This window comes from Typopeltis vanoorti, chromosome 23 (assembly GCF_054136105.1).
Source record: "Typopeltis vanoorti isolate ZY-2024b chromosome 23, IOZ_Tvanoo_1.0, whole genome shotgun sequence".
Taxonomy (NCBI): domain Eukaryota; kingdom Metazoa; phylum Arthropoda; class Arachnida; order Uropygi; family Thelyphonidae; genus Typopeltis; species Typopeltis vanoorti.
The window spans coordinates 78,836,541-78,858,141 of record NC_143571.1 but is presented as its reverse complement, the minus strand read 5'-3'; the positions used below and the strand labels follow the sequence as shown (position 1 = coordinate 78,858,141).

The 21,601-nt window shown below is 34.8% G+C and overlaps 1 protein-coding gene across 1 annotated transcript in view; it reads right to left on the bottom strand.

The window, feature by feature from the left end:
- Positions 1-6,887, bottom strand: part of LOC150094021 (ammonium transporter Rh type A-like) — a 92,000-nt gene extending 85,113 nt beyond the window's left edge. The window contains exon 1 of the mRNA XM_090413084.1: positions 6,578-6,887. Coding sequence (XP_090269210.1) covers positions 6,578-6,737 — 160 coding nt within the window. The 5' untranslated portion in view covers positions 6,738-6,887. The remainder of the gene's footprint in view (positions 1-6,577) is intronic.
- Between the last annotated feature and the right edge of the window lie 14,714 nt (positions 6,888-21,601).

Sequence of the window (21,601 nt, the reverse complement as noted above, 5' to 3'; positions counted from 1 at the left end):
CTATGAAGTTGATTGCTTTTAACATACCACGAGGAGTTCAGAATCATTCTCAAGCACTTGTTCTGCACTCGTTGTATCTTGATAATGTTAGTATTAGAGGTGTGGCTCCAGGCTGGAGAGGCATAGGTGATTATAGGACGAATCGTCATCTGGTATAGCTGCAATTTGATTCTGTTGCTGAGTTTGCTATTTCTATTAATTAGCAAGTAGATCTGAGCTATGGCTTTAGATGCTTTTGCACATGCAGACTTGATATGTTGGTTGAAAGATAGCTTTTTGTCTAGAATTACACCCAGGTAATTTGTTTCTCTCTGCCAGGGAATTTTAGTATTGAATAGTAACACATCTCCTGCAGGAACAAAGGCCAATGTCTCCTGCAGGAGACATTGACCTTTTTGAGAAAAGAACGGCTGAGCTTTTCTGGGGGTTGACTTCCAATCTCCACATGGAGAACCAACGCTCCAGCTTTAGAAGGTTTTCTTGAAGCTTTCTGGCAACGAAATGGGGTCGGAGAGATCTGGTTAGTATTGCTGTATCGTCCGCATACAAGGCCAAAATGGAAGACATCGGATTGTGCGGGATGTCCGACATGTATACAGAAAACACCAATGGAGCCAGTTGGGATCCCTGTGGCACTCCAGCAAAGATATGGCGCTGGGACGATGTAGAACCGTTGATTTTTACTTGCATTGATCTATTCTGAAGATATGAATGGATTAGATGAACCATTTTTAGTGACGTACCGGCTGAGATAAGTTTGTGTAGGAGTCCAAAATGCCAGATTTTGTTAAATGCTTTGGAAAGGTCTAGGAAAAGAGCTCCTGTGTACTGGCGCCAGTTATAGCTGGTGGTGATGCATTCCACAATTCTGAGGATTTGCTGGGTAGTACTATGGTGTTGCCGAAAACCAAACTGTTCTTTAGGGAGGATGTTTAGGTCATTTACTGAGGTTTGGAGTCGTGAGAGGATGACCTTCTCCGCAACCTTACCCAGATTAGAGATAAGACTGATTGGACGATAATTTTGCGGTAGGTGTGGGTCTTTACCTGGCTTATGAATAGGAATTACATTAGCCAGTTTGCAGGTGGTATGAAAATAGTGAAATCTTAAGATTGCATTTATTATACTGGTCAGGTCTGAAATACGTTTCAGATTCAAGTTATCTTTTATATTTTTTATATATAATAAAAATTGGTGTGTTCTGTATTATAAGTTTTTATTTTATGTGGATTAAAATATTTGAAAACATTATTAGAATATTATAGTTTAAAATATAATTAAGTCGAATTTAAAATATAAATGGAATTGCGTTTAGGAGACAATTTTCGTCAATCGTTAAAGTGAAAACCTTTCAGATAACAATGGAGCAGTTTCCTTCGTTTCCTTAGCTGACTTGTAACATGTAACTAAAAATCATTCAAGAGAATTTATCGCTCATAAATATAACAAATGCATAAATATTTAAATAAATATCATAAAAAGACTACACCGCTTAGCTTGAAAATGACTAACATCTGAGAATAGTGTCCATACACTAGTTCTTTGAAACCGTATGAACCTCTGTACGGTAATACGAAACCGAGCATGCGTGATATTTTAGGTAACAGGCTTACCTACTTCCGCAAAGGAAATATTGGTGTGACACAATCCTTACTTCTGACATTAATTTCCTGTTTGATTACTACAGTTACCGATCGTAGAACATAACGAGATTAATGACGACTCTTTATCAATGGAAAGACAATAAAAACACAATAAAATAAAACTGAATACGTATTTTAGTACGGAAAGCGTTTAAGCAGGAACGTAATACATATTACATTTTTTAAGATAAAGATTTAAAAAAAAACATTCGAGTAGAATTTAAAAGCAAAATCCAACAGAAGTACTCTTTACGTAGAATTTTTTATGAAGAGAAATATCAAAAATAGCAATCGTCATCCTTGGCATTTTATTTTTTATCTTGGTCAAATGTATTCCGATAAACATCCGAAGCTTGAATGTTGGAAATATTACTCAATTTCGTATCGTCATCTTAAATTAATTTTTTTTAAAAAAAAAATTATGATCTTATGTCTAAATATATATTTTTTGATGTGTAAATTGCGCATGTTCAAGAATCCTCATTGGTTTGCCAGTTTTAAGGGATGGAAAAAACCCTCAAAACTAATTCAACTTCAATTAAAAGGCCACATAAACGTTTTTTCGCGTCCTAGATAGCATCAAAACCCAGATTTTTCTACCCCAAAGGATTTAGTTATGAAACCATTGAAGTAGGGAAAAGAAAAACTAGAGTTTTCGAGTCGGTGGGAAAAAGAATTACTGGCACTCGTTTCTTTAAAAAAAAATAATTTTGCCGTCCTTAAATTATTTATATATTATTAAAACTAAGAAAGATCTAATTAAAGCCAGCAGTATTTTTATATCCGAGACTAGATTTTTATAACTCAGATTTAGATTTGTCGCTAGCAAATGCATCATTTTGCTATTTCCAGAAAGTCCTACTGAATATTCCTTTCGCAGACGGGATTTGAACTTAGATCTCTTTCCCAAGCAAGTGACGTGAGGAGAAAGGAGAGACAGGATTTTTTTTTAATCCCTCATCTGCGAAAACGTGTTTTTATAGCACACAGTACACGCACGCTATGGGCTTTTGCCTTTCATGGACGGGTTTGTCGTAAAAACCATCGATGGGAGAAGGATTGGATATGCCAAAACAACCCTGTTCTAGAGAAGAAACAAGGCATTTTTCAAGCAACTTCACGTCTCCAATAAGCACGATAGCTCTCCCACACGGCATTGAAAATCTAATATCATAATTATTCACTTGGAAAATTCCAATATGGGATGTAACTGAGTATTACTAAGAATGCTTCCAGAAACCTCTTCGCCCATTATAAGAGTATTTAACCTGTCTGGGCATGGAAACCCGGATTTCAAAAAAAAAAAAAAAATCATTGAGGCGATGAAAGCCACATCCAAAATTAGGGAAAAGGGATAAAAGGTATACACTTAGAAATCAAGCAATAAAATATACACAATTATTGATGTATGTATATTAGAATCGTGGGAAGAGACTACGGATTTATCATTTTTTATATATTGAAGGCCTGAAGTGGCTTGAAAAAAGTTCCATGTTATATCTCTAGAACAGAGTTTCGGATTATGGACTCCTACCTAAATACAAATCACAAATATCCATGCCCACAGTGGGAGTCAAGTCCACAGCCTGTTTGCCGGAAGAGATACGCTAACCATTCTGCTAACTAGGCAGGCGATTAGTAAATTGTAATAACATTCAAAATGTAATTACTGTATCATGACCATTTACTTTTAGTGTTTACAAAGGGTACAAATCGAATGGCATATCTGTGGATTTTTACCCTCTGTTAAGTGGGATACCGAAGTTGTAATACATGAAGCGGTGTACGCAATAGTAAAATAGGAAATACAGTAGTGTATAATTAAACAAAGTTCAAGTTCTTTTCCATCAAAGAAGAAAGTTTAGATTATGTAAATGTATGTCCAGTTAGTGTTACGAGTGCAAGTATTTCGAGATCGTGTGTTTAATACGTGGTTATAAAACAAATTGTTTTTAAGATAGTTTGGCTAAATGTTATTTTCGTATAGCATTTATCCTGGAAAAGTAATTATTTTCAAATCTGAAAACGTTTCAATTATTGAGATAATATCAGAAATATACATTTTGAATGTCTATTTCAGAATGAGTTTAATTTCTTCCTTCATTGCAGTTCATTTTACTAGTTAATGGGACATTTTTATTAAGAATTAATATTTTTCTGCAGGCCACCAAATATAAACAATATTTAATGGAATGCTGGAAAAAAAATGTAAAAAATCCCCCTCCCCCAAGAAAGATTCCTCACTTATAAATGGCCGAAAAGAAGTAATAGAAAAAAATTGAGATCTCGATGATGAAATTTAAAACTATTCACTAATGTTAAAATATGCGACTTACCACAATTTTTTTTTAAAAATCAGAATATGAAAACATTGCCCCAGAATTACACAGAAGAGCAAGAAACGTGCGTAACGAAATATCAGTGAAATGGAAACATAATTATTCCGTTAGCCATTTATGTGTGGAGCTAGCTTCGGTTCTGCTCATAAACAAAAACTTTATGACACTCATAACTCAGCAATGCTCTTTTGTCAAAGAAAGTGAGTTGGCAGTTAACAGCTTATATATCTGATACTAAAATTTTACAACTGGAAAATTTTAGCATCAGATAATATCGTTCTTCATAGCTTACATAAACGCGCGGTGTTCACGATAAGCAGGTTCTAGTTTTTAATAAATAAATGGAGCAGTTTAAAATAATTCATTTTAATGATTCATGTCTTTTAAGGAGTGCGAACCAAGACGGCTTCCCATGCCGAAGGTTATATTTCCATACGCTGTCAGGAAATTTTTAATCTGGCTATGAAATTTAAATAGATATAATACCCTATATATAAATAATTTACTTTCGCAAGAATGAAGCGTATTAAGCACAAGGATAATAAACTAATTATTGAATTCTTAATAAAAAATTAAATAATTATTTACTAAGTATGTACTCGTTATTGGGATATTTTTTTTTTTTTGTTCGTTCGTTTGTTTAATATAATCAACTTCGAGCGTTATTTTTGAATATCTACTACTAATTAAATTTTACTTTTTTCCCTATATACCAAATGTACAGCTCATTATAAAGCATTTTATTAGGAGATTAAACACAAAAATTCTTATTTAAAAGAATTTAAGGATATTAAATCAATAAAATAAAATTTTCAAGAATTCTTGGGAACTGCAGTTTCCCATTTTCCTAATTCCCGAAGACTAAAAAAATATCGGGAATTTTGAAGTCTCCACACACATCGCTTCCGTTTAATTCTATGTATTTCCTGCAGTTGTAGAAATAAGTAGAATTGCAATTGGCGTAACTGTGCCATTTTTCACTATCCACTGCAAGAGTTTTCAATGGGTTTCAGGTTTTATAGATTTTATCCTATTCTCACAAAACTTTCGCCATGTCAGATACGTAAGATATTAGGCATGCCTTTTCATTGCAAGATTTTGTGGTATAATAATTATGCCTATGGCACGGTACTGGTCGTGGACTGTGACAAATTCACAAAATGTCACAGCCCCGTGACTGACAAATTCACTTTTGTGAATTTGTCAGTCACGGTCTCTTCTGACTTTTGATAAAATTTTCAGAGCACTCTTTAAAAATATTAACCCTTTCTGATCTTCAGAACAAAATTATAGTAAGATTCGCAAATTTCATTGCTTGGTGTGACACCACTTCCCCGCTTATTGCAGGCCTGAAGTGACTTGAAAAAGTTCCATATTTAGTCTCTAGAGTTGGATTTCGTGAATACATAAAATATAAAAAAATAGAAGAAAAATAGAAAAAAATGCTTAGCTTTCCTACTGTACGAATGCACTATAGCTTTACATAAAAACCTAGTTTTTATGTAAACTATAGATTTACATAAAAACCCCACAGCGTGTTGGTTGCAGAAAACGGAGGGTTCGCTATCCATTCGACTATGAAGTACAGTACAAAGAAGCTACAACCCCTGTGTTCTATACCTAAAGAAATAACCATGTTGCTGTTACTACAAATGCTGCAAAAGTTATGGAGGTCAGTATTAATTCCAGTCAAGTGCATTTCTTTTCTATTGGAATGCCTGACAAAAAAAATTAAGTCTTATATAAGAAAGCAGAGGGAGGAAACTTACTTTCTATAAGGCCAGCTAACTCATCTCTTATAATAGTAATAATTAAGGTTGTTTCGTCCATACGTCCCTCTCGTATTGCAGTTTTTCACGGTAGCTCTTCCGCGCTAAGTGCAGAGGATAGAATTTCAACCTTTATTGTACATGGAGTTCATAATTACGACTCTACGACTTCAAAGATCAGTGAAAATGCTGATCTTGAAATTGATGCTGTCTGAAAAATGTTTCATTATTTTCTTTACGGTTACTTTTTTTTTTTTTTTTTTTTTTGACTCAAGAAATTTGGTTTGTTTGGAACTATTTTTTTTTTTGGAAATTGGAAGAGTGTGAGTGAGAGAGGTTTTCAATGCGCAGGGATACGCTTTTGACTGAGATATTTCATGGGTCTACATTAATATTTTCTTAAGCAAAACATTCGTCGGTCTAAATTGACAGGAAAATATTTTCAAACCCGTCGTTAAGTTTTCATGAATAACACTTTTTTTTATCAGTAAACTAAAAAGTTTCTGATCTTTCAACAATATCGAAAATGAATCCTCGCTGCTCTTTTATTGTGCACATTTCACTTGCCTGCTTTCGTAGCACGAGGGCAACAGACGCAGTCACAGAACTTCTGACTCATCACTGAATCAATGAACGTAATTCCCCTTCTGCATGCTAGCTCACTTGGGGTGCGGAGACATTTTCACTGCCAAGTGGGGCACGCTCCAGCAACGTATTTTTTGATCATATGCGAAAATAGTATATTTTGATTATAAATTCTGTAAAAATGGGAAAAAAAAGTGAGATAAATCGAAATATTAATAATTTAAATTTTGAAATAACTCACCAGGATAATTAATTGCCAGAGGATCATATTGATTGTTGGGAAGTAATTGCCCAGGCATTGTGTCTTTTCCGTATGTCACAAAGAAGGCATAAATAATAATGATAACTACCTGAAACACTACAGTCACTACGCCAAATGTATATCCCCTAAGTTTTGCCATAGTAGGAATCAAAGATGATTTAGTTCTTTATAAAAGACTACGGTGGTTGGCAGTTAGAATCCTTTCACATGAAACGGCAATTTATCAGGATAAGAGAGAAGAAACGGCACATCCTACAGTAAGATTTGCACAGAAAAAATATGGGCTGTTTTTTAATCTGTAAACAGAGTCGGTGTGTAAATTTAAAATATATTTGTATCTTTTATACGCATGCTTATGTTAAGTATCAGGTGCTAACTTTCTATTGGTCTCTGAACATAACACACGCGAAAAGTACATCGAAACTTTAGCGCAGGCGTCATCAGACTTTTAGTACAGCGGCAGCATTGGTCATCGTGTAACCTAGCAACACATGTTGATAAATTTGTTACAATTATAAGTTGCGCCACCTTTCTCTTTCTGTTATAGACAAACAGCCCATTGTTAATTAGGTCTGCTTGTGTATTATCTAACAGACGAAAATTTAAACTTAAATATATCCATACTGTAAAGAAAGAATGTACTGTAGTGAATTAAAATTACTGAAGTTTAGTATTTGTTACTTAGCGTATTGGACTTCTAGAGATACCAACAGTTTAGAAAACACTATAGTGTCTGCATTTACGCAGTGTCCTTTTTCGTCTGCATGAAAATTAAAAGTAATCCAACTAAGACATGAATCACAGGAAACGTTATAAATGGATTAATCATGTAATTAATTAATCCATTTATAATTTATTATAAATCGATTAATTAATTACAATTCATAAATTAAATGATTCATGACTATTGGAAGTTTTAAAAAATAGACAAATACACGGAATGAACTAAAAATTATAACTGCGGGAAATATCTGTTTTGTTTTGAAAGCTTTTTTTTTAACTACTGTATAAACATCAATGTCCTATTCATTTCATTCATACCAAAAACATGAATAACACTTTTTAAATTAACAGATTACAGATATCAGATATAGACAGATATTGCATTGCTGCTCCTACCATCCGTATGGATGAGAGGAAATCATTCATTCATTCATATTATTATAAGTAGATCATTGAAATCATCATCATATTTGTTATACAAACATGTATAACTATTGAAGAACACTAAGAAGTAGAGATAAGGCAGTTATTTGGAAGTTTTGTTTCACTTCGTTAGACTATAATAAATTTAGTTTAATCCTTTAACGAAGTGTAAGCAAACAAAGTTTGCGACTGAAGTATCTTCAGGACTGAGGCAACTCGTGGTAAAGGTAGACCAAGCTCTCATAACTCCTTGTCTTAGTATCACCCATAATGCAAAGCACATCACCTTGCGGACATGTATAATGCTATGCATTAAGTGCCTCAGTCCTGAAGATACTTCAGGTTCAAACTTTGTTTGCTTACACTTGGATAAAGTATTAAACTAAATTTATTATAGTCTAATCAAGTGGAAAAAGACTTCCAAAATCTTTCTCTAAATCCAGAATAATTTCATAATAAGGTGAGACACCTTTTGGCAACTCGTATAAGTAAATTTGACTTTTCCATTGTTTCCACCTTAGCATCACCACCTCTGGGTCTTGCTCCCACTGACGAGACCTCAATAAAGATCGAAACCGGTCTGGGTAGCGGCCCTTCCCTTAATGCATAGCATTATACATGAGACACCTTTTGGCAACTCGTATAAGTAAATATGACTTCTCCATTGTTTCCACCTTAGTATCACCACCTCTGGGTCTTGCTCCCACTGACGAGACCTCAATAAAGATCGAAACCGGTCTGGGTAGTGGCCCTTCCCTTAATGCATAGCATTATACATGTCCGCAAGGAGATGTGCTTTGCATTATGGGAGATAGTAAGACAAGTAGTGATGACAGCTTGGTCCTCCTTTACCACGAGTTGCCTCAGTCCTGAAGATACTTCAGGCTCAAACTTTGTTTGTTTAGAGTTGGATAAAGGATTAAACTAAATTTATTATTAAGGAAGTTATTATTCCAGTTCATAAGGCTTTGATACGTACACACAAATCGATTACTGTACTCGGGTCTGGTCGCCTGGGTTTCTTAGGGATGAGGAAGTGGTAGAAGATTCGGAGGCGAGCGACCAAGATGGTGAGTGGTTTGTGGAACGTTCCTTATGAAGACAGATTGAGGGAGTATGGATTGCAGAAGCTGGTTGATAGGAGAAAAAGAGCGGATATAATATGGAATTGATAGAAACATTTAAGTTGCTTAAAGGATTTTATAGAACAGATGCAGGGGAAATGTTTCAGCACTTGGCTAGAGGGACCAGAACACGAGGTCATTCCTGGAAATTGAATAAAGGTGTCGTTAGTAGAAGTGTGAGGACAAGATTTGTTTGCTTCGAAAGTTGTGAATGAGTGGAATGAGTTCCCAGAGCCAGTTGTTAGCGCTTTGTCTATTAAGGTGTGATAGGAGAGGAATGGGTTCAAGGAGAGTGTGATAGATTGTGTTAATAGTTTGGGTGTTCAGCGATGAGTCTCTATAATAATAAATATGATAGTCAACTAAGCCACGAGGTCAAGAGTATTAACGGTGGAAAGCTTCTGGTATTAAAAGCTCTACTGAGGTCATTTTACTAGCCTTCAATCGAAAAGGCTCTATAAAAGTTCCGTAAGTCTTAGGATGGAAATAGAGCGCAGGTATTTGAAACTGAATGACTATTGAAACATTTTTAATTTTTTTTTATTATCCCATGGTATTATTACACCAGGTCATAGAGGTCAAGTTCATGATTTTATACAGCACCTTTTCTGGGTTGTTATAGAGTTCACATTTGGAAATATCCATACAGTTTGACAAATGCATTGGTGATGCTTCCTTGATGTTACAGATTTTGCAGGTGGGGAAGACTTTTATGCCATTGCTAAACTTGTTGGTCTTGTGTGACCGGTCTTGAGGCGAGAGATCATGGTAGTGGCACTGCGATTAAACTTGGAGTTGATGGTAGCTCCTGGATTTTCTGCTGAGTAAACGATACATAGACTAGTATCTATATATATTTTATGAATTCATGACATACTCAACTCTTGCTTTTTTTTTTTTTTTTCGATGTTTCTAGGCCACGCAGTTCGCCTGCGAGTTTTTCAAATTGTCACAAATCTCTAAAATGTTTTCCAATATATTTATCGAAAAAAAAATCCGCGTATAACTGGAACCGAGCAGTTCAAACTCGCGTTGTTCAAGGGTAAACTATATATTGTAATAACGCAATAAATTAATATATATATATAAATATATATATATATATATATATATATATATATATTTGTTTATTTATTTATTTATTTATTGCAAACGTGGTTAATTTGTACTGAACTGAAAAAAATTCTACTCATTGGTACACTTTACTGCATACAATTTCGTTACCTTGACTTCGACATAAATGCGTATTTAGCTTGAACTGGTGACAGCAATGGACTGAGGATTACAGTCTATTTATCATTTCATGTTTCTGATAAAAATTTACAGTTATGTTACCTTGGCTGACGCTATAAAATCATAAGAGGACTTTCTCAATTTTTACGATTCGATAAATGAAATGTTGTTATTGTGAGGTCAGCTAATAAATTTAATTTTCGTTCTTTGATGTTCAGTTATCAAACACGTTCCCAATTTTAAGACTCTATAAATAAGTCATCGTCAGTGGGTGAAAATAAACTGTTTTCGTTGCTGATATTCCCCAGAATGTCGACATGAGCAACATCTTATACAGGGTTAATTTAAGTGTTTATACATGACCTACATTTCGGAATATTGAAAACATAGAAACGCTACCATGTTCGCCAGTGTTACCGCGCCCTCAACATTCCCAATTTACTCCTCTCCCCCTCCCATCATGACAAGAAGCAATCTTTACAAAGCCGATGTGTTGATGTCAAGATTTTTCAAAAAAATTTTTCATTGAATCTTTAGCAACACACTTTTGCGCAGGGTTGGTATTTATAGTTTATTACATTTTCAAATATCAATCAAGTTATTCTTATATGATATTATTATTATTATTATTATTATTATTATTATTATTATTATTATTATTATTATTATTATTATTATTATTATTATTACATATTAAAGTGAAGGAGCCATACTAGAGGGAACTACGAAAAAATTCAATGTAACAGTCAAAATATCTATAATTACCGTGTTTAAAATTAATTCACCGTCTGCGCTCTCTCACCTCATTCATCAGAGCATTCCACTCATTCAGAACTCTCCATACAAATATCGCTTTCTCTCTATTCACCATACATTTATACAATTTTTCAGTACTGTCTCTTGTTCTTCTCTCCGCTACCTATCTAGGATCCTTTAAAATTTATCTCGGGTATCTCTGGTAAGCTTGCATCAATCAGATCACTCCATCTCCTTGCCCTATCTGTTAAACTCTACAAATACTTTCCCTGAACTACATTTCACAAACACGTATGGTCTCCGCTTTTGTTACTCGCTTCTAACTTATTTTCTGGGTTTCATCTTTTCGAAATCCAGGTGACCAAATCTCTGCACAACACTTCTTACACAGTCTAATCAAATTGTTATCCACAGAACAACCACTTCCTTATCTTTATTCGCTCTCCTGGAAACTTTTCATCCTGCAAAATTAACAAACCAGCCAGAACATCACATGCCATTAACAGATAGAGCATACTTAACTTCATATCCTTAGTTACCTTTGTCTTCTATGCAATCCCTATCTATCTACTTAACTATCTTTGTCTCACTACAGCAGTTCTTCTATGAACTTTAATTCTCTATCTACAATATCAGAAGAATCCATACCCACTGCCAGTGGTATAATTCAATTTCCAAATTTCAAACAGTAAAATTCTGGATATCTATTTTTCCAGCATAGTAATCAGGTTCAAATACGTGAAGACCAATCGACTATCTATTTTTGTTCAACTTTGCATAATCTGTACACATTTCAATATCATTCACATACAGGTTAGAACTGTAGTCGTCAAAAAGGCAGAGTTCTGTAGCTTTCCTCTGTTGACTCTTCTTTTTGGAAATGCCGTTTTTCCATACTTTGATATCAGTTAATGATGAAAACTCGGGGAAAGTCAGTCGAATGTATCTTATGACATCAACATGGAACTACGCCCTTGATACCTGAAGCAGTGTACCATTATTTATAATGATGCGATTGTATTTGATGATACCATAATTAATTTTCATTTCTCTGTATCATCAAATTCACTTTTGAATTAGCACTTTAAATACCTCTCAGAAAAAAAATAAAATTAAGCGTATTGAGACTTGGCTATTGTAGATGACCCTTGTTCGTTTCTGCAAACAGAAGCTTCTACACATGCACGCAAAGAGAAAATATATACGGTATTTTGTGTTAAGCACTTTTCTTGTTATTATTTCTCTGTGCACAATACGTAGCGTTGCTGTGTTTTCTGAATTTGATTTGCAAATACATGATTTTGAACTTCAGCGGAAAAAATGGAATTATTGGAACTCTCTAAGGAGATCGAGGAGACAAGCATTTGGGGATGATTGTGGAAAGGGAATTAAAATAAAAGTTCCACATTATGAAACATTATGGAAGTTTCAAGAACTGCTGCCATAATGAGACTGTCACTGAAAATTCGGAATAATTGATTGATAGTGCAGTTGTATGCCACATGTGCACAGCTGTAGTCCTTGGCGTTTATTGTCTAAAAATAAAACTGGATATTACCCAAGGTGAAAGGTTATATAGGAAGTGAAAGGAAGTTGAATGAATTGAAGAGGAAATACGATAACCACCACCACAACTTGTTAAGTGAATGAATGACTTACAGTAAATCCGATAAATCAATATAAAAAGTATTACAAGAGACAAGGAAAAACTGAATTTCTCCATGGCATTTCTTCATACACGTTTAGGGAAAGACATTTTGTGAAATAAAATGGTTTGTTCAACAGCTTTCTCCTCATCTATGAGAAAATCCATATCGAGAGATCAATTCCTTTTTGGTTTGAGTACATACACATAGGCGGATGTTTTTCATAAATTTTCCGGATAATTGTTTCTTTTCAGCCAGATGTTTGTCGTTGTTGGCTGATGCTATTGATACACCTAAGTGCCTCATTGAATGGAGAGAGATAACGACATCTCTCTAATGAGACGAGACACCCATTATATCCTTCCTCAATGCATGTTGTAACATAATAAACTACTTGGTAATAAAGATGGTTCAAACAAAAGAAATACAGACTATAAGTCATCATAATTTCTCTTCTAGAAATTGTCCATAATGGTTAAACCGCAAAGATTTATTATGAATACTTTCTAACATTATGGAGAAAAGTTGAAATGAATAGTATTAAATTATCACTCTATCGTATTGGGTTTTCTAGGTATACTTAAGCGAGAGTGCGTTTATGGACACATCTATAACACTGGCCAATAACATTGAAATCAATGTTATTGGCCATTGTAAGAATTGCACATGACTGCGCATGATTTAATAGCAGCGGAAACATTTCCACTCTTTTGTAAGAATACCAACAGTAGGGCAGCTCCGGACAACAACTATATTCTTTTTTTCACAACTCCAAGAGGTTTTTTTTTTCTTTTTGAATTTTTACCTATTTTTTTACATTCAAATATTAAATGCCAATTACACATTCAGCATTTAATACCTCAATGTAAAACGTGATCATATTCGGTTTCAAATTTGCTTTGAAAATCTGAAAAGAGGTGTGTGTGTGGGGGGGGGGGATAATTTCAAAATTTCTATCTAGACCATGCACGAATTTAGTGCCGTCTTGAATTGAACGAAAATTTAATTTTTAACTGAAATCGTAACGTAAAAACTTTTACGATATGATTTCAGTTTTCTGCTCTTTATTTATTTTAGAAAAGACAATACATCGATTGCAGTCCAGTATATTTCTGCAGCACTAAATGGAAGGCATTGCTTCTTAACCTAAATAGAATTCCTTTACTCATGAGTGTTGCATTTCAGTCTGGAATTATTCCAAATTTAGTTCAGTAGATTGGAAGAAGAAGTATAAAAGTTGAAAAAAAGTTCTACTTGTACTTGGAGACTAGAATGAAAATTGTACGTTTTATTATTATTATGAATACAAATCATACATGGAAAACAGAAAGCACATCACACGTATAGGATTAGCACACAGCAAAGAGCTACGTAACCTGTGGAGTACTACAAGGAGTTGTTTCTCCGATTCTCTTTAACATATACACACAATACATGAACCAACCTCCCCTAAAAAGTAATCAATTCCATTACGCAGACAACCATAGTATCCATTCGCAACAACGCAAATATAGCTTGACAAATAAGCAACACGACATCTATGTGATCACCACTGGCAAACTGGAAAACAGCATATATATAAATCCTGAAAAAACAAAGGTGGTGATATTCAAAAACCCCAAGACCCAACCCATAGAAATTAAATATCTCACCATCCGACATCCATTCTCCTATACACAAAGCACTGATCCTAAAACCACAACCATCACTCAGGTGAAAACAACACGTTATCTCGAACTTGACTTCGATGCTGCTCAAAGTTGAAATAGCCATACAAATTTTCTACACAGCTAACTCAAGATAATAACAAGCAAACTACACAGATTTAACGACATTGCTTCCACAAACATAAAACTACTAATCTATAAAGCATAATGTTAAAACATTTTAAGATAAGCAATTACATCATACGCATTCTGCGCAGACTACAGGCTTAACAGATTACATTCGTTGCAAAATAAAATGGTAAAACTGATATTCTGGGAACAAAGAAAAGATCCCACACTCATATAGGATGCAATGACAGAACACAAAATATTTAAGGTAAACACTTATGCCACTACACAGTCATGCTAAAAACACTACTTCAGTTCAATCCACAGAACAACCAGAACAACATATCAGATAACAAGACCACAGTCAACGAACTACATAACATATACTCGTAAGTGTAATAATCACTACGAAAAAGCCACCCGTAGCTTCCACATACCTGACAGGATCAGCAAACTACCATTCGATGAGAGAAACCTAGAGACTTGTGATTGACTTATTAAATAAGTGATTGATGACTCTTTCTATTTGAGTTTACTGAGATCGAAAATTAAAATATAAAGAATGTAATTCGAACACATAAAAGAGATTAAAAAAATTGTAGTTTTCGTATCCACAAGCTATTTAGCTGGCGATAAATATACTATGAGAGAGGATATGAATGGATTGCTGGCAGAAGGGCTGTGTTTGGATACCATTCCATGCTCAAGTTGTGTACATGGAATGGTGGAGAGGTTTGGGATGTGTGGAATAAGTTTGAGAAAAGAAATGATTCATATAAGAGGGGTTGCCTGTGGTTGAATGCGTTTGATAGCAAGAGTCTGGAGAAATTATTTATTCGTATGATGTATTCCATGCTCAAGTTGTGTACATGGAATGGTGGAGAGGTTTGGGATGTGTGGAATAAGTTTGAGAAAAGAAATGATTCATATAAGAGGGGTTGCCTGTGGTTGAATGCGTTTGATAGCAAGAGTCTGGAGAAATTATTTATTCGTATGATGTATATGGAGAGACAGAAAAACTTGATCATGGTGAAAGGAAAGGTGATAATATATGTGAAAGAGCGACTAAGTTGTGCAGCTGTGTTTTTAATGATACGAAAATGCATAATCATAGAGGTGATTAGACTGAAAGGATTATTGAACTCAAAGTTTGGATTTATGCATATACGAGACGTTAGATACGAATAGAGATTTGTAACTTGGCCATCTGAACCAAGCAAGCTACAAAGGCGAGCATAAAAAGAAGACGGACCACAGTTTATTATGTCTGTACACAAATCCTAGGAGTATCATGATCATTCAGACGAGATCGTTGTCTTGGTGAGTACGTTGTGCTCTCACCTTATAAACATTAATGAGAAAATGACTCTCACAGGCAGATATATTTAATGATAAGAAATTGAAATTGGATATCTAATCACGCCAAAGTGCATTTATTAACACTGAAATCACCGCCAATTTCACATGTCCACGATTCCAACCTATTCAAATCATTCTGCAAGTACAGCATATCATTTCTGATAACCAGCATCCCTGATTGCTTTACCTATCTTTGCATCATCAGCAAATAGCTGTACTTCGCCTATTAAATCCTTTCCAATATGATTAATGTACAGATTGAATAACATTGGACCAAGCATTGATCCTTGTTGTATACCATTGGTTACCTTAAATTTTGCAGACTAACATCCCCATGTTCCATTTTTGGATATCTGTCATTCATCTATCCTCTTATTCATGCCAATAGTTTATATTTCAGTCCCATATTCTCCAATTTATGCCACAATCTTCCATGCTGAATTCTCTGCTAAGTTTTAGCAACATCCGTAAGTATCATGGTGCACATCCATTCCCCTTGGATAACTCAGCGGTATCATTATTATTAAATGTGAACAAGCTGCTCACTTATGATCTTCCCATAATACACCCATGCCGTTCATTGCAAAGCAGAGGTTCTCTATCACCTTATTTCTGAATGCGAGTCCTAACCAGCTTTCCAAAATCTTCTTCACAACTCCACAGATATAGGAATAGTTGGATACATCAGTCGTTTGCACCACCACCTTATCCTTTCGTTTATCATTATATCCGGAGCAAATGATGTTTAAAACGAAATTCATCAAGTTAACGGCTAAACGACTTTCTCTGCTTGACTTCTTTGGTAAAATATTGTTTAGTGACTGAAATTATTTAGTGACAGTATACTCTCCGACGAAACCTTCTGTAACATTTTATACCATGTGCTGTTATATAAAAAATACAACTTAAAACTATTCTACACTTCCCCCCCTTCTTTTTTTTTGACCTTTTCTTACAATCAAACGCAGTATGTTATATCGATATTTGTACGGCATGTTCCATGCCAGCAATTAATGTTTCTGGATGCAGTTGCCTAATTTCTGAACAAATATCTCCTTCAGCTTTTGGATTATCTGAGACTTTCTCACATACACGTTTTCCTTCGGGTAATCCAATTGGATGAAGTGAGGAGCCGTCAAATCTGGAGAATATGGTGGCCAATTAATTGTATTTCGCAAAATTATTCCCTTGCCAAAAATGTGACTCAGGAGTTCCAGATGAGTTCCAGATGAGTTCCACTGGTTTGGGCAGTGGCTCTTTCGCTGAAACACTACTTGTGCCGGAAGAATAAAAATGCTCAATGATGATTTGGACTATGTCTTAGGGGAACTGAAGTGATAACTTTCGGTTAATAAGAATTACACGTCAGTTTCTATATCCTACTACAGCTAAGCACATAATAAATTGGAGTGCATAATATTTTCTTCTAAAAGTAAAAAATAAACAGTTGCTTTATTTCTTATTTGGTTTCCCTAGCGTATTGTTGTTAAGTGAAAATCGAAATGATTGTAGAACTGAATACAGGAAGATACAAATAAACAATATGGAATCTACAGAAAAAAATGAAGCGAATATCTAGTATTACATCATGATTCGTTTTAAATAAATTCTCCCATGAGAACAGTCTGAGTGGTAATCGGATATAGTTCGAGATATTCATAGACTAAATGAACTCGATTGAACTCGGTGATATTTTCCCTTTAAGATTTACATCTTAGATAATGCTGAACGCATCCTGCTTAATTCGGATTCATGTCATCTGGCAACAAAGAAGTCAGAGTCGTAGGGGAATGTTCAACTGGGGTCAGCTGGAGATACCCCTGCGATATCCCAATGAGAAACAGCTAAAGTACTTGCGGAGAGGAGGGGGGGATTGGTATTTAGTTGCTCACGGTTGACGTCTATAGGGATATGTCCATATCTATAAAGAGATATGGATATATATATATATGCAATTGCAGGTGGATACATGCAATATATCCAGCCCGCAATGCAGCTTGACGGGAAGGCGAAGCGTGAGGTCAAGGACCTCAAAAGTTAACGGTGTGGTTCACTGGGATCTTTCAGGATGAGTAATCGTCCGTTTTGGTGTCAAGGTCTGCACAATATGTTCGAACTGAGGTAAGGGTGGTTTTAATAATTTAATATTTTATTAGAGTGGGATATTATTATGATTGAGGGTTAAATTAATAAAAACGTTTAATACAGAACGTTCTCTTCAGTAATATCTATAGAAATACAGTATTATAAAATGATAACACAAAATGTTCAACGCGCAAATTCATTACTATAATGAAACTAACCAGAGGTTTTAAAATTGTAAAAATTATAAAGAGATATACTTTAAAATATCACTTTATAATTTAAAGATTTTTAAATTATGAAGTGATAATAATTTAAAATTCTTTAAAGAAAAAATTTTTAAAAGAAAAGAAAAAAGAATAATAATTTGAAAGTGCGTGATATTATGTGCACTATCGGCTGGAGGAGATAAGCTACATGTGCATTCATAGATATTCAAAAAAATTGCAATAAAATAATGGTAACTTATTTTGAATATCTATTAATGCAGATGGAGTTGTCCTCCTTCAGCCGAAAATGCAGGCGCTTTCAATTGAATTGTTATTCTTTTTTTTTTTTTTTGGTTTTCCTATGACTGTATTCATAATTGCAATGAAACTTACCGGAAAACTTTACAAATGAAGACATTTAAAATAAACGTAGGAATTCTGGTTATGATATTTTATGATGAATTCTTCCTCTTAATTCTCGAATTTTAAAATAATAATTTAATTTATTATTATTAGTTGATACCTTGAAGCAGTCCAAGGACAATTTTGAAATGGAGAACACTCTACGTTCTGCATCCTGCTGTTTACACCACTTAAATCTTTTACACACAACTCCACTAATATCCACACTACATCAAAACTACCCTTAGTAACACGGTACTCACTAAGGGTATTTCTTTCGTCTATAAATTTGTTGTGTGTGTGTGTGATCGCGGGCGGGCGTGTTTGGACCGATGTGCCTGTAATATAAAAAAAAATAAATAAAAAAAAATCAGCTAACGCCTGTTGTTCCCGTATAGGGAGTAGGCGGGGCCGTTTACCCTATCTAACTTTTGGAGACTGAGTGGGCAGTTCAATCTCCACTGGTAGCCAATCAGAGAGATAGCTGGCCCAAGGCTATCACTAATTCATCGGTACGCAGTGAAGAAGGCTGCAAGCTAGTGCTGCCAACTCGTGGTCTCTAACCCTAACACAATATTTTTAATGTCTGAAAATAGTGTGGGTTCTACGGTCAATTTTGTTGAGTTTACGGGAAGAAAAACCAGAGTTTCCGGGAGAAAAAACCCGCTAGCCCGTGCCAGAGATCGACTAACTCGGGAACCGACCGAAAAGAGGCTTATAAAAATTTCCTCTAGTCGGCGACTAGATTTGAACCACCATCCTTTCTTCATGCGGTCAAGCGCTGTAGAATGCAAACGCCACTTCTACTGAGCTACACAGGCTCTCGTGCCTGTAATATTAATAATAAAAAATTTCTGAGATTTGGCAGTCATATTTGTTTTTGAAATTTATTTCTGCATTTTCATGGATGGATTAAGATTCATCTTACATCACAATCACGAAATGTGAAATCTATTTTCTGTGCTTTTCTTCAATGAGGCTGACAGTTTTAAGCTATCTTTATATAACTGATGTTTACTTATCAAATTACTATGGCTGGATGCTTGTAGTTCAAAAATCATTTTTCGCTTTCAATTCAAAAAATAATTTTCAGTTTTAAAAAGAATAACAATACACTTTATTTTTATAATTACGTATATCTTATTTAGAAATCAACTATAATCAATACACAGTTTTTTATGATATGTCAATGCTTGGGAAGCGTTTAAAAATACTTAAACGATGTGATATCAGAATGTATCCCTAAAGTTCGAAGAATAAACAGTGTAGAAGTGAAATGAATGTGTAATCTAATTACGAAAGAGATTCGTTTCGTGCGAAAAAGATGATGTAAAAGGAATATCGTGAGCATAAGGATGATGTCAGTTATGACAATTATAAGAAGCAGGCCATTCAAACGAATTCTATTGATATGCTGCAAGTAAAAGAAAGAACGAATTGGAAAGTATAACTGTTCTGAATGAATGAATGCAGATAGTGTATAAAAATTTATACTATCCAAAATACTATACTATATACGATATACAATCCAAATGGCTACTAATGAGTAACCATTTGGCTAAACTCTATCCACTTGATGTATCCACCTATCGACCCATCAGCATCTCAGGAGTGGTGCTGAAGATTTTGTAAAAATTGGTTAGGGCTTGCATTCAGAAATGGGTTGACAGAGAATCTTTGCTTTGCAACGACCAGCAGGGATTTATTAAAGGAAGGTAATTATTTTAGCAACTTGATCACCTTCTATAAGAATGTTGACAGTGAGTTAGACAGGGGCAATGGATAAATTATGATACTTTTGGATTTGCTAAGACTTTTGACAGAATACAGCATTGAAGACTGTTGCATAAAATGGAGAATATGGGATTGGGTTATAAACTATTGGCATGGTTAAAATGACAGATATCAAAATGTCGTATATGGTGGATGTGAATCTGAGTTCCGAGGTAACCAGAGGAATACCTCAAGAATCAGTCTGTTACCATTGTTATTCAATCGGTACATTCATGATATTGAGAAGGATTTGATATGCTACACTATTTGCTGATCATGCAAAGATAGGTATGGTATTTAGGAGTGCTGCTGATATGCAGTACTTGTTGAATGATTTGAATAGGCTGGAATTGTGGACATGCAAAAATGGCTGTAATTTCAATGTTAATAAATGTAATAAATAAATGATTAGATATCCAATGTCGTATTATATTGGTGGGTTTATGCTTGCAAGAACTGGTAGCAAAAATTAAAAATACAGACAAGAACAGCAATGCAGAAACGAACCTTGACATGTAAAGATAATGAAGCATTTTGCCTCTTTATAAGACATTGATAAGACTTCACTTGGACTACTGCGTGCAGGTCTGGTTTCCTGGTTTCTTTGGTGATTCTGATACAGTAGAGAAAGTGCAAAGGAGAGTGTTAAAATGCCTTTGGATGTTGTGTGCAAGTAACGTGAAGGAATTCAAGAATTTATTCAAGATATGACAGTTGGTGCAAACAGTATGGACTCCATCACTGAGTTTCTGACTCCCTGGAGGTCTGTTAATAATAATAATAAAAAATCAGCTAACGCCTTTTTTTATTCCCTATATATAGGGAGTAGGCGAGGCCGTTTTTAGATCTAACTTTTGGAGACTGAGTGGGCAGTTGAATCTCCACTGGTACCCAATCAGATATAGCTGCCCAAGGCTATCATTAATTAAGTGGCACGCAATGAAGAGTGACGGCTCAACAAGTGCCGCCATCTCGTGGTCACTAACTCTAACACTAGTATTTAATGTCTGAAATAATGTGGGTTCTACGGTCGATTTTCTTGAGTTTCCGGGACGAAAAACCCGAGTTTCCTGGAGAAATCTCTGTTCGGTTCACGAGTTAGTCGATCTCTGCCATAGGCAGAGATCGACTAACTCGGCTTAAAAAAATTTCCTCTAGTCGCCGACAAGACTCGAAATCAAGTCTTCCTTCGTGCGGCCAAGCGTCATGGTGTGCAAACGACACATCCACTGAGTTTATTTGTATCAACAACAGCAGCTGTGTACATTTAAAAATAAATATATATACAGCTATTTACAATTTGTACATAGGCTGCTAATTCTATTAGGCATTTTCATTTACTCGTTACAATATACTTATGACACCTGTTTTACAATCACTGTTTAAATAAGATACAACACGTCACATGCTCAATTTCTATTTTCCTTATTGTCCTATTGAATTGTTTGAGCTGTTATTTTTGTTGGTATATGTTACATAGTGATTTCAGTCTATTTAT